The sequence below is a fragment of the Delphinapterus leucas genome, chromosome 1 (assembly GCF_059928025.1).
Source record: "Delphinapterus leucas isolate spDelLeu-1000000601 "Yukka" chromosome 1, BTC_Dleu_Yukka2, whole genome shotgun sequence".
NCBI classification, from domain to species: Eukaryota; Metazoa; Chordata; class Mammalia; order Artiodactyla; family Monodontidae; genus Delphinapterus; species Delphinapterus leucas.
In genome coordinates this window covers 152,904,425-152,919,193 of record NC_143129.1, presented here as the reverse complement: position 1 = coordinate 152,919,193, position 14,769 = coordinate 152,904,425, and the positions used below count along the sequence as shown (strand labels likewise).

The 14,769-nt window shown below is 41.2% G+C and overlaps 1 protein-coding gene across 4 annotated transcripts in view; it reads right to left on the bottom strand.

Annotated features, from left to right (window-relative positions):
• Window positions 1–252: 252 nt before the first annotated feature.
• Window positions 253–14,769, bottom strand: part of GPBP1L1 (GC-rich promoter binding protein 1 like 1) — a 56,366-nt gene continuing 41,849 nt past the window's right edge. For all 4 annotated transcript variants that reach the window (XM_089923414.1, XM_022575594.3, XM_022575595.2 and 1 more), the window contains exons 6-12: window positions 14,269–14,341; window positions 12,595–12,788; window positions 4,890–5,030; window positions 4,266–4,424; window positions 2,989–3,113; window positions 1,992–2,094; window positions 253–1,144 (exon numbers count right to left, since the gene is read on the bottom strand). In XM_089923414.1, coding sequence (XP_089779540.1) covers window positions 992–1,144; window positions 1,992–2,094; window positions 2,989–3,113; window positions 4,266–4,424; window positions 4,890–5,030; window positions 12,595–12,788; window positions 14,269–14,341 — 948 coding nt within the window. In that variant the 3' untranslated portion in view covers window positions 253–991. The remainder of the gene's footprint in view (window positions 1,145–1,991; window positions 2,095–2,988; window positions 3,114–4,265; window positions 4,425–4,889; window positions 5,031–12,594; window positions 12,789–14,268; window positions 14,342–14,769) is intronic.

The following is a 14,769-nucleotide window of genomic DNA, read 5'->3' as shown; positions in this document are numbered from 1 at the left end:
TTAAAAAATAGGCACACTGGTAAATACATGGGCAGTGAAAAACAGTTTCAGAAAGGAAACTTGGGTTTCTGATTTTATTACTGGTAGTTTATTGCACAGGTTTTTCTGCATCAAAAACATATCTGCTAAAAGGAGAAACAGGTGTGTCTGAATTCAGATTTCCCTCAGACCTCTAAAAGTAGTATTTCCCCTAAAAAAGAATCCACTCATCTAATTTTAAAGAAAATATACTTCTTACACAAGACAATCCAAACTGATGCAAAATATTTATTCCAAGTTAGTTATTTTATGCAGTAGTTTTCCCCCTCAACAGACTTGTGATAACCACATCTTTTAAATCTGTAAATAATGTTATCAAAATAATCTTAATCTTTGAAATCTCACAAAAATGTATATTTTACAATCCACCCTGAATATCAAGGCTGCAAGAATAACACATTTCCTATATCCAAATATTTTACAGCTGTACCCAGAAAGAAAAAAAAAAAGTGAAAAAACCATATATGCTGGGTTAAGGGCTAATGTTACCCGAGCAGCCAGAAATAAAATAAAATATCCAAATTATTAGCATTAATTTAATACAATTATAACTTCAATAGTCACTTTGTCATTGACAATGATTGCTTGAGCACAGGGGTGAGTGCCCCAAGGGCTGGTAGTAGAAGCTGCTGCTGCAGACCAGTGTCTCCTCCTCTCTGCCCTGCCAGCTCCCACCTGTGCATCGCCCCATATATACTGTGTGTATGTGTGTGTGTTTTAAAAATCTTTCCCACCACACGAAGTTCTATTAAGCAGATAACAGGGAAGAACAACAAAAGCTAAACAAGCCAATCGCTCGCTCTCTCTTTGGGATATGATTATTTCCCTTGTGCATGAAGTATTCAACAACAACATAAGAAAAGGAAAAGGAAAAGAACGATTTCTTCTGTATAACCCCTAAACGCACAAGCTGAGTTTACTGGGTCAGATTTAACAGTAAGCATTTATACGCCTACTTCCAGGCATCGTCATCAGATGTTTCACTGCTACTTGTTTCCGTGTCTGAGTCCTCAAACTCTGCTTTACAAGTGTTTCTCCAAGGGGAGAATAGGCTAGAACTTCGGCTCTGCAAGAAGCCATTCTTCCCAAAGCCATTTCTTCTCAGCTGTGGTTGGCAAGGGAAAGAAAGAAAAAGACAACCATCAGTAACTACACTGGCCCATGGGACCTGGGAAAGCCCAGGCCTCAATTCAATTCTAGGCAGAATGTAGAGGGGGACCGTTCTAAGAGACTGAAGATTTCTTATAGCAGTGCTTTTCAAACTGTAATGTGCCAATTAATCACCTAAGGATCTCTTTAAAATGCAGACTGATTCAGTATGTCTGGGGTACAGTTTGAGATTTCCTATTTCAACAAGTTCTCAGGTGATGACAATGACAGGGGAACAGAGTTCTGAGTAGCAAAGTCTTTATGTCAACCTATACTTTTCTTTATAGGATTTTAACACCACTGTTATTTATGCTTTAAATATATACCACCTGAACGTAAGTTTCATGAAGTTTGTAGAGACCTGGCAGTGTTGCTCAGAGAAAGAATGCAGGCATTTGTTGAAGAAATTCAGATAGGCTATTTGGCTTCTTGGCTCTGGCTGGACTACCAGAGGTAAACCACAGAGCTGGAAGCAGAGGGTTAGCCTGCTTAGCCAGAGACCAAGGGCTCAGCCCATAACCTCGGGAATACAGCCTTGTGGTTCTGATAAGGAGTTAGAGCTTCCAGGATGAAATAACATACTGCTTTCTGAAATCTGCTAACTACTGACCTGGTTTTTGTGTCCACCACTGGCCTGGGCAGAATGAGATGCTCCTCCATATTTCTACAATGGCAACTTATTAAGTAACTTTTTTTTAAGGTCTTTCTCACACCCTAAACTGGGGCTTCCTAAGGGCAATGATTGTCTTATCTCCTTTCTCTCCTAGTCATTAACTGGTCTCCAGCAAAAGTTTATGACATACCTCCTCTGTCTTCATGTGGAACTCTTTGAGCTCATCCTCTGTGAGGGGAAGGCAATTCTCATCATTTTCAGGATACTCCTGCCATCCCATTGCTTTCAATAACCTGGTAGAGGCAGGTCAGGCAAAAAAAATATACCTTTAAGCATAAGTGAGAAATCCACAACTTTCCAGCCCAGGGGCAATGGTACCCACCTAGATGTTAGAGAAGAAACTTGGGTTTTTCTTTTCTTCCCAGTGGGATAAGCTTTAATTATGACTACTTAGGTGCTTGGAATTAGATGGAGGATCTCTGTAGTTGCTCTTTGGAGAGCATAAGAGCTATAGAGAAGGGACGGTAGAAGTAGCAGTATAGAGTCAAACTATCCCACAGATGAAACAGAAGAGATCTCACTTTGTCTCCTGTGAGCAAATTAGCACATAGCCACATGTACCTAAGTTCTCTTTTAATTTCATGGCACTGTGGACTCCATAACCTTGTGATCTTGTTGACCCCTTTTAAAGTTCCTCTGGACAGGAGCCCCTTTTCAGGAAGGTACTTGGCAGGCCCCATCTGCCATCCAGTTGCCCACACAGCTTGGCTGGCTCTGTGTTCAAGGCCCTCATTTAAAGAACAAGCTCCATTACCTTCGGGCCTCATGAATCCCAAGGCCCCTTAAAGGGGTCTTGTGGTAACTTCTCACTTGGGCCAGGAGGGGCCAAGGGGCCACCACAACAGCACCGGGAAACAGGTCTCACCCCACCCCACCCCTTCCAACTGGAGCCGTAAACTGAGTCTGAAACTAAACTACAAGAATGCCTTGGAGAGGAGGGTGTGAAAACGCTAGCTGAGTCTGTAAAGGAATACCCAGTGGGCAACAGGCCAACCTGCGGCACACAGAGAGAACAAGGTGTGGTGCTGGGGGCACTTCTCTCTGTACTGGACTCTGAAATGTCTTAAGTATGTTGAAACTCCTTGTAGGCCATACACAGCATGCCTTGTGATCTGACCCTCACTTACCTGTGCTCTGCTTCCAAAGAGTGAGAGAGGACCTCCCCTTCGTCTTCTACGGGGAGATCAAGACCATTCTGATGACAGCCTTCCTCTCCATTTTCTTTTGGTTCAGGTGTGCTGTTGTCCTCTGACTGAAATAAGGAAAGGAAGGACATATTTGGTTTAATACCCCTTTGGGGCAAGATAAGCAATCTAAGAGATTAAGAAGTCAGAACCCAGGAAAATGCTTCCTAGAAGAGGATCTCAGCCAATAGGTTTTTCCCACTTAAAAACGAGAACTTGCTCATCTTGCTAATAAGATTTCCAAAGGATACTAACTGGCTACCATCTTAACTTCAGGTTATGGCAACTGTGGCAGAAGCTACTAGACGCCTATGCAATATCAATTTTCTATTCTTCCTTACTGATTTGGACTAAGGAACCAATGCGCTCAGCTTTTAAAAAGTTCACTTTCCTAGGCTCCCTTGCAGCTAGGAGTGGCTATTTGACAGTTGGCCAATAAAATGTAAGTGGAAATTGCAGGGGTGGCTTTTAAGAAAGCACCTAAAAAAGGGTCAGACATCCCTTTTCAGGTTTTTGGCTCTGTCCTTTCCCTAACTAGAATGTGGATGGGAGCCCAACTACCCTAGTTCCAAGGCAACCAAAACTTACAAGTTTCCTGATAATACGAATGAGCTGCCATTACCCTCTTGGACAGGGAACTCTAACCTTCCTTTTGCAGGATACCAAAAAGAAACCCTCTTGTTTTACGGTTCTGTTCGTCAGATTTTCTTATATTAGAATTAAATATAATCCTTAAAGGGACTTCCCTGGTGGTCCAGTGGGTAAGACTCTGTGCTCCCAATGCAGGGAGCCCGGGTTCAATCCCCGGTCAGGGAACTAGATCCTGCATGCATGCCGCAACTAAGAAGTCTGCATGCTGCAACTAAGAGTTTGCATGCCATAACTAAGACCTGGAGCAGCCAAAAAAAAAAAAAAATATATATATATATATATATATATGCTTCTATAATTTACCAACTTCTTACCAACTTCAATTCAAGGCTTAAGCAGTGCTGCCCTGTTTAAGAGCACTAAGTCCCAAGGCAGCTATCACTGAAATGAGCCCTAATTTGAAATATGCTGAACAAAGAACTGAACTCACTTTATCACAGACTGTTACTCCTCCAGACAAATCTCTGTCATTTAAAAAATGTACCACATCTTTCTCGCTTAAGAACAAAAAGCACATGTATAACATAGAAAAACACTTATGTTGCCCCAGAAAAACCCTTTGCTCTTACATCCTCCAGCTTCTCACAGTCTCTGCTCTCTGAGAAGTCTCCATTCCGGTCATCCTTCAGAGTCTTCAGGAACTCGCTCTTCCTGTCAGTAGTTCGGCGGGTCAACTTGGTCAGACGAGAGGAGCTGATCTCAATTGGAGGAGTGGTGCTGGCGGGGCTCTGGGCAAATACCACAAATAGGTTGCTCTTGACAGCAAAGAGTAAGTACTGGGATTCTCTAGGTCACTTCTACATGGTACTGCTTTCCAGAATCTGGTAGCCTATTTATCACTCTTTTACCAAAAATAAACTATCCTTTTCATTTAAACAGACTTCAGCTCTGCTGAGTTCTTACAGTTAAAACCAGATGGTTTAAATAGCGCCTCTCCGATCTTTCTCCAGATGCCAGCATAACGCCAGTCAAACACAGGCCAACCATGGTTTACCAAAGGGCAATGACCCCACCCAGCTACTGCCCATCTTTGGATGCTGATGGGAATCACCAGTAAAAAAAAATGACTTTGAGCTAAGCATAACTACAAAGGAAATGGAGTTAGAGCTGTACACGTCACAACACTTACCTCAGTTTAAGTAAACGGGAAATGGCAACTTTAGAAAAGGCTGCTTAGCTTTATTCTCACTCACCTCTTTGGGAGAGCTTAAAACTATACCACCAGCCAGTACTACTGGTTTGGTAACAGAGATTGGACTGGTAAAAGCAGACTCCCGGCTAGAGGAAAGGGATCCTGATTTGTGTTCCATTCTGTTAGCTTTCCACGCACTGGGCTACATGGGAAGAGAGAACAAATCAGTCAGAACAGCATGCAGACAGAAGCTCAGCCTGTAAGATCATAAGGAGTGAAATGTTATGTGCAAACATGAATTCCAAGAGTTCACCTGTCTCAACACGATTGGGAGGTATATAACCTTGAAGGAAAAAGGCAGACAGGAACCAGAAAAGCCATGGGATATTAACAGGTATTTCTCAAAAACAGAGCCCTAGTCCAATAAGCCTGGGAGATGCTAGGCTGAATATAGTTCGACAACAGGTTTCTTTTACTGTGCTGTTTCTCAAAACACTTAACTATATACGTGAATTGAGAGGCAGATATACTACACAGCATTTTCTAAACTTATTTGACCCTCCCAAACGTTTTCTTTTATAGTGTGCTGTTTGTTAACCTCTGATGTAATCCTGACAACCCCCCACCCCTGCCTCCAAAGAGCACATCAGAAAAATGATGTTTTCTAGGAACACCGATGGCAGGAGGCTAGGTACAGGCCAGGGTGGGCAATATAAACGGCTGGACAATCCTAGTTTAGTCCAGGGGTCCTTCTTTTGCTTGGTCTTGTGGGGTCTGGGCCCATTCTGTCACTCTGGCCCTGACCCCAACCATGATGGCAGCACAGTGTACATGGAATACTCCATTTTTCCTGAGTCAATCACTCTTGTCTGAGGCACATCAATGGAGTGAGGCTAAAGAAAGTAAAAAAGTCTGTTTTTCCAAAATGAAACAGTTAGAACCAAGAGATCTCTAGGACAACGGAAGGGTCTGAGTGAAAAGGATTTCTTTCTTGTTATTAAAGAAGATAATATAGGCTAAAGAAAGGAATAAACTTAACAGAGTTATCTACTATGTACCAGATGCTTGATCTATTTTATTTAATTCTTAACCCAATCAGGTATAATTATGTCAAATTTTTACAGAGAATTACACTGACATTAAGAAAGTTATGTAATTTGTCTGAGGTTACTCAACTAGGATACAATATTGTTTTCCACAATGCCTCCAAAAAGAGCATGCCAGCAGATAAAAGAGACAACGACCTAACTGGAATGGAAATTAATTTTTTTCTTGCACTGATGAAAATCTAAAGATGGCTGTTTATTCAGGCTAAATATCAAAGACAATAGTTTCCCAGAGTTGCACAGGGTCACCAGATGCCTTGTCTTTTAATATTGCCACCTCAGGGCACAGAAACAGGTGAGTGTCTGCCACAGTAGTATGATAGTTTTACCAGACAGTGTTACGTGCAACAGGATACTGACATCTCTATCCAACTTTATTCCAACTTAATTTTCAGTAATTCAAACACTATATTATATAGTGTTTGGTTGCTCACTAGAGAAAACCATTATGCCCTGTACCCCCTTTATTAGAGGAATTATATATGTAGAAATCCACTGAGGTGAGGCACAAACTATTATGTATAAAATAAGCTACAAGGATATACTGTACAACATGAGGAATAATGGAGTATAACCTTTGAAAATTATGAATCACTATATTGTACACCTGTAACTTATATATTGTACATCAACCACACTTCAGTCAATCAATAAAGGAAGGAAAAAAAAGGAACCCACTAAAGTGAATCACATATCAGCTGCTGTTTTCTTTTTAAAATATCCTCTCCTTTTCTCCTAACTCCAAATCAACCTCAACTCTCCACCTCAAATGATCTTGTCTTCTCCTACTGGACTGACGTCAGAAGTCACTGGATCCGGGGATTCCCTGGTGGCGCAGTGGTTAAGAATCCGCCTGCCAATGCGGGGTACGTGGGTTCGATCCCTGGCCTGGGAAGATCCCACATGCCATGGAGCAACTAAGCCCGTGTGCCACAACTACTGAGCCTGCGCTCTAGAGTCTGTGAGCCACAACTACTGAAGCCAGCGCGCCTAGAGCCTGTGCTCTGCGACAAGAGAAGCCACTGCAATGAGAAGCCCGCGCACCACAAAGAGGAGTAGCCCCTGCCTGCCCCAACTAGAGAAAGCCTACGTGCAGCAATGAAGACCCAATGCAGCCAAAAATAAATTAAAAAATAAAGTTATTAAAAAAAAAATTTTGTCACTGGATCCAAACTCTCCCCAATTATCTCCTTTGCATCTCAAGTTCCTTTGATAGGTCCCCCTCCCTTTCTACCATTCTACATCCATTTGTTCTCATTCCTTTATGAATTTATCAATTATTTCTCCTTTGTATCTTTAATCTCTTTCTCTCTAGTAAGTTCTTCCATTTTATCTACAAACATGCTAAGCCACCTTACTGAAGCGAAGGGGGAAAAAAAGATGTATTTTCCCTTTTACTACAATCCTTTTATTTCCAAACTTTTCTGCATAATTCAGTATCTGCTGCCTTTCACTTGTTCATTCTTACTATTTAATTCCCTGCAACACTCAACTCTATCCCCATTTTAATGAAACAGCTCTTTCAATAAATAAGCAAAAAATCTTGTCTTCATATTACATTCAATGGTCAGCTTTAAAGTATCTGTTTTTGTAGAAGGAGAGATTACTTGTTACCTATATTTTCTGAACCTGTCCCTCTTTCCCTTCTCAATTCCCTGATGCTTCATTCTCTTCTCGCCTCCTGAATTCCTTTCAGTCTATTCAGTGGATGTAGGCATACTCAGTGCTCTTCTACTGCAATCTGTTCCTAGGTGAACTTCATTAGAAAAACTAGTTATTTGTAATTGTTTAATCATTCAAATTGTTAAAATCATGGAGCTAATGTGACCCCTAAACTCTCACCTGAGCTTTTATAAAGACCTCCATCATTTGGCTTTAGTCTTACTTCTCCCCACCACTTCCCAACTACCAGCCATCCACTTGTCTTTTCCCAGACATGGCATGTTTTGCCTCCTTTTTAAATTTAATTTAATTTTATTTATTTTTGGCTGTGCTGCGTCTTCATTGCTGCGTGTGGGCTTTCTCTAGTTGCGGTGAGCGGGGGCTACTCTTCCGTGCAGTGTGTGGGCTTCTCACTGCGGTGGCTTCTCCTGTTGCAGAGCATGGGCTCTAGGCATGTGAGTTTCAGTAGCTGTGGCACGCACAGGCTCAGTAGTTGTGGCTCGCAGGCTCTAGAGCGCAGGCTCAGTAGTTCTGGCGCACAGGCTTTGTTGCTCTGTGGCATGTGGGATCTTCCTGGACCAGGGCTTGAACCCGTGTCCCCTGCATTGGCAGGCGGATTCTTAACCACTGTGCACCAAAGAAGCCGCCCTCCCCCTGCTTTTTTGGTAACGAAGAGCTCCTCTGCCTGGAATGCCCCACCTACTTGCTCCCTAACAAACTCCTACTGTTTTTTTTTTCCTTTTGGCTGCTCTGGGTCTTCATTGCGGTGCGCAGGCTTCTCTCTAGTTGCTGCGCGTGGGCTTAGTTGCCCTGTGGCATGTGGGATCTTAGTTCCCCGACCATGGATCAAACCCACATCCCCTGCATTGGAAGGCAGATTCCCAACCACTGGACCACCAGGGAAGTCCGTCTCCTACTGTTTTAAAACTACCATTTGTTGACTAGTTTAGGATATGTCAGTACTATATTCCAAGTACTTCGAGTGGCATGAAGTCTGACTCTAAAACCAGAATTCTCATCCTCCTCTCTCCTTTTTATGCTTCAAGATGGGAAGCATTCTGGGGCAGTGGAAAGAGCCCTAGTTGAAGTTAGACAAACCTTGTTTTAGAGTCCCAAACTCCATAATTTTATTAGCAATGTAACCTAATATATTACATAATTTTCTACATCCTAAGATTAAGGTAAATGTTATATGTAAAAGGCCTAGTGAATGTCCTGGAACATAGTAAGATGTCAACGAATGGTAGTTCTCTTTCCTTTGCCACTTCAAAACCCAGTTCAAATATGACCTCATCTGTAAAGGCTCTGAGGACCCTCTCCAGGCAGGGCAGTACAATTATTTTTTATATGTGTCTCTTCACTAGACAGCAACTCTTTGAGATTATTTTTCTGACTCTAGTGGCATATAGCTTTTAAATACACAAATATTCGATGTTTAATAACTGCTGAACACGTAGAGAAAATGAATGAATGGATAAATCCACACCTGCCTACTAGTTATCTCATCTCTGCCTTCCTCTAACATCTCACATTCAAGGGTCCCAGAACCACTCTAATCAACTTTTCCTGAAAACTCTGCTTTCTCTCTTCTCTAACTTCAGTGAAATGGTTCCACAGTTATCCCAGTTTCCTGGGGATGAATGCTCAGTGTCCTGTTTTCCTCCTCTGATTTGCTTCCCACTGTGTGCCATCACCACCTCCCTTCTCTGCTCACTTTCATCATCCCTGTTCAAGCTTCACTACCTTTTGCAAGGATAGTTAACAGCAGACTTTAGTTTTCCTATTTTCATTCTATCCTCAACTCAGTTCTACACAACAGGGCTAAACTGATCTTAAGCTCTGTGTTATGACTTTTATCCTTGTCACTTCTTCTTCCCCAAAAGACTTCTAAGATCCTTGAGGATATGAGTTTGTCTCACTCATTATTTTTTATTTTTATTCTTTTGCGGTACACGGGCCTCTCACTGTTGTGGCCTCTCCCGTTGTGGAGCACAGGCTCCGGACGCACAGGCTCAGCGGCCATGGCTCACGGGCCCAGCCACTCCGCGGCATGTGGGATCTTCCTGGACCGGGGCTCAAACCCGTGTCCCCTGCATCGGTAGGCGGACTCTCAACCACTGCGCCACCAGGGAAGCCCTGTCTCACTCATTATTATACTCTTCTTCTGTTGCCTAACAGAATGCTTGCAGACATTTCACATGAAGTTAACACTTACGAAAACTTTATAAACTCTAAAGGAATGGAACAAACAAAAGGTATGCTGCCATGCTGATAATAATAGCTACCATTTATTACCACTTACAAGTACCTCATTTATTCCTCAAAAAACCCTTAAAAGACAGGCACTACTACCTCCACTTTACATGATGAAATTGAGATTCAGAATGTTAGAAACTTGTCCAAGGTTGTATCACAAAGAAGGAGCAAAGTGTCATCTGTCTACTTCAAAGCCCTGCTGTTAATTTCCATGCCACAGTTTCTTTCTTTCTTTTTTTTTTTTTTTTTGGGGGGTACGCGGGCCTCTCACTGTTGTGGCCTCTCCTGTTGCGGAGCACAGGCTCCGGATGCGCAGGCTCAGTGGCCATGGCTTATGGGCCCAGCCGCTCTGCGGCATGTGGGATCTTCCCGGACTGGGGCACAAACCCATGTCCCCTGCAACGGCAGGCAGACTCTCAACCACTGAGCCACCAGGGAAGCCCCAGTTTCTTTCTTTATAGGAGTTGCTCTCTTGACTGAATTCATATTCTTTTCCTTCTACATCAGAGGAACAAGTATCCTAAACCCCTTTCAAAAATAATTCCATTTGTCAATCAGTTTATTCCCATTCATTTTTTCTTGGGCCATGATCCTTTAATGACCTTTCAAGTATATTTCAAGTTGTCCCCAGTGATTTCTTCCTACAGATTTTCTTCACCCTTTCACTTAACTTTACCACCACCTATATTCTGTTTTCTTTTACTGTCAAGTCTCAAAGGTGCCACTACTTCCACTTCCACTCACATAATTCCAGAATCCTCTGAAATCTTGTTTTTCAGCCTTACACTACTCTCCTAAAACCTCAACTCAAAGGTCACCAAAAACTTTCCAACTGCTAAGGTCCAAATCCCCTCTGTTATTTCCCTCAACCTATTGGCAGCAATTGACAAGTGCTGACAACCCCGGCTGCCATCTTAAATTCACCCACCCAGAAGTGTGATAGCATACGATTTTTTCTATGTCTGAATTACAATTTCTTAATCCTGTTGACTGTGTTATTTTCCTAATATTTATGAAATATTAAGTACTTCCCCAAGTCTTATTGTCCCATTCTTTACTCTTCTTCTATCCTCTTTCCCTCAGAGATCTTATCTACACTGAAAGCTTCATTAACACTAGGATAATAACCCTCAGTCCTGGTATTTTTCCAGTGCTACCAGGTAATCAGAATGGTTCATTCCGTATCCCTCATATATGCCCAGTGTTTTCTATTTTCAGAACATTTTATTTAACCACCTCTTCTAATCTGTAATACTCTCCAAACTTTCCCTGACTATCCAAATCTGGACCATCCTCCAAAGATCTGTTCAAATTAGTTTTTCAGTAAAATTTCCCTTGATGGTCATAGTCTAAGCTGATCCTTGCTCCTTTGCACTGTGTAAATAAATAAAGTGTTTAATTAATTTAGTTATTCCAAATCTGTTTAAGATTTGTTTTTAGGATTTGTTATTTTATTTCATACACAATCACATGACCTTTTATCATTATATCTTGTCATCCCTATTAGACTTTTAGCCCATGGAGGGTGAGGACCAATGTTGTACTTTGTGTTGCTCTTAAGTATCAAACAAGTGCTTGCACACACAGAAAAGTGAATTAATGCTCACTGTTTTTTCTCTCAATAACACAGTAAATCTAATTGTTTCCTTACAGTGGCTGGAATTCATTCAAGCAATTATCGTGTGCTTTTGTGAGGGTGCTAGGGATACAAATATAAAAAAGACCTGAAGCCTTTAAGGAGATTACAACCAAATGAAGAAATAGATGCAATAAATATTGTGATTACAGACAGAGTGCTATTCAATCAGATACAAGGCTTAATTAGATCATTAGATGTATGTGATAGAAAAGGATTCCAAGAGTATGACATAAACACGCAGGAAAATCTCCCAGGTAAGAAAACAAAGGGCAGTAAAAGACAGATTAGGCTTAGGCTACATAGAATTATACACACCAGTGCTCAGGAGTCTGGACACTGTATTATAACATCAGGGGTTGCTAAGTCATGACCCTTGGGCCAAAACTGGCCTGAGGCCTATTTTTGTATGGCCCATGAGCTAATAATGTTTTTTACATTTTTAAATGGTTGAAAAAAAAAAAAAGAAAAAGAATATATTACAAAAAGACCATATGTCATATGTGACCAACAAAGCCTAAAATATCTATCATCTGACCCTTTACAGATAAAGTTTACCAACCCCTGCTATATAGATGGTTTGGAATCACTTAAAGGACTTAATGGGAGGGGATGTGATATATTCAAACTGTTTTAGGATAATCATTCTGGCAGTTCTGTGGAAGATAAAATACAGAGAAATGAGGAAATAGAAGGGTACACTACAACAGTAAATGTGAGATGACAAGGGCATATCATAGAGGAAAAAACTGATGGGGATTTTATATAACTGCTTGGGAGAGGGGAATGAGTAAGAAAGAGGAAGAAAGCAGCAGCCATGATACTCAGCTACGTGACCAGTTGAATGTTGGTGTTATTAATGAAAACAGCAAATCAAGAGAAGCAGGTTTATGAGATGAAGCTAATGAGTATGAGAGGCCTACTAAAAATGTAGTTGGCAGCAGAAGAGAGTTTGGAGACAGTAAAATACTATACATATAACTTAATGGCACCAAATGACTATCTGGTGAGTGACTCAACAGGAAAAAATTAATTTACTAAATTTTTTTCTTATTTATTCTCCCACCTCTGCTGTATAAGGTTCTTACACTGATTCCAAATCATACCTTGGATGGAGGTGGTACAGGCTTAGGAACCAGGTTCTTATAGACACTTGGAACCATGGTTGACAATTTGTTTCCGCTTGCATGGTGAGATCCTGGTGAGGTGAATGCAGCAGAGAAGGCAGCAGCAGGATCTTCTTTGGAAACTTTTTTGATGACTAGCATTTTGGAGGGCTGCTTGGCACTAGGTGGGTTTTCTGTGAAATACAATAGTGGAGAGACAAAAGAATGTCAAACCTATTGGTTAACACGAAGCATAGTTCAAACAAAGGCCTCACTTTGAACAAAGAGCTGACAGTTGAGACTAAGTGACAAACATTTCCTGGTGTGCACTTAACAGATACTCTCAAAAGTGACACTTACCCAGGAACTGTAGGAAAAAAGGCAACATAAGAAAACACTTGATTCTAAATTCATAATCAACCAAAAAGCCCAAAGATGTTAGAAGTCTTTCAGGGGTACAGCATGTCTCATGCACGGTGTGATCACTCAGGCATAGACCAAACAAGAATATATCCAAGGGTAGCTACTCCTGTCAGCATGAGAACACAGAGAGATGAGGAAACTGGAGAAAGGAGTCTGCTATGGGACCTTCTGATGAGGCAAACTGGAGCAAAGCTATACATTAACAAAGGGGAAATGGTACAGCAATTGCCCTTAATCCTGTAACTCAAGATCCAAACCCAGTATTTAGATACACTAAAGCCTTCCTAATATGATGCCTGGCTACTGAACATATCTAATGTAGGAACTAGGAGAGTACAATTTGTAAATGCCAAAGATCCCAATGCCACAGGATCAGGTTTGGTTTGAAATACACTGATTTTTCTACTAACTTTTTTTTTTTTGGTGGTACGCAGGCCTCTCGCTGTTGTGGCCTCTCCCGTTGTGGAGCACAGGCTCCGGACGCGCAGGCTCAGCGGCCATGGCTCACGGGCCCAGCCGCTCTGCGGCATGTGGGATCTTCCCGGTCTGGGGCACGAACCCATGTCCCCTGCATCGGCAGGTGGACTCTCAACCACTGTGCCGCCAGGGAAGCCCTCTACTAACTTTTTATAAGGCTAGTTATTAGGAACATATATATATAAATGTGTGCATTTATAGGTTTCCCCCTGCCCTATACAACAGACATCATTGATAATTGCCAAAAACAAAAACAACACCCCACTCAGCTAACGGAATCTGGCTGAACAAAATGTTCTCTGGGACGTGGTATTATTTAGCCTTTCAAAGAACACTTTAGAAGAGTATTTAGTAATATGAAAGAATGGTTAGAATATAGCTGTCTACCAAATATTAAGGAGACAACTACAATACATTAAAATTCAATTTAATTGTTATAAGCAAATTAGCAACATTAAAAATTACTTCTAAAAAAATTACTTCTTATGAGCATATTATATTATTCTCCCTTTGCTTAAAATCTGCTTTCAAATTCAGGGCTCTACAAGCTCTCAATTGTCTGTATTCTGACTCTACTACCATTACATCTCAATGGTATTTTGGGGGGCAGAGTAAGAGCTAGGCAGAGTTAGTTACCATGTGCAAATGGATGAGAAGAGAAACCAGAGATAAAGAAACAAGCGATTAAAAAAACAGATAAAGAATTTTTTCTCCTCTCCCTGCTAATAAGAAAAATTTAAAGTTGTGCCTTTAAAAATGGCAAAATCTACCTACCCCACACTCCAGAAGGGGTCCCAATAGGTCTGCATGGCTGATTCTGTTTGCCAGCTTCTGGATTCAAAGAAGGCTAGGAAAAAAGGGGTATTAATGGTTGATATAGAAAACTAATCATTTCAGCACTTTTTGCAAGGTAGCATTCACCATGGAACCTATCAAATACTGATAAGTATATATCAGCAGCACTCTAACACTGTATTCAGAATTAACAAATAAACAGACGATGTTGAAATGCAAAATCAATCTCAGGCTCTCTTGGCTTTCATTTCCTTTAATATGAGAGGATAAAAAAATTTTTTTTAAATAAACAGAGTAAGTGTGCAAGTTCTCATCTTCCTCTAGGATATGTATGCCAACTAAGGAGGCACAGAAAGCTGAACAAGAAAGTGAATCACTTTTCTCAGATTTAAGGAGCATAATCTGGTCAGTGAAATGTGAGTATTCATAGCATTTCTAATGAGACTGCTTTAGGGCAGAGGCACACCATGTGCTAGGAAT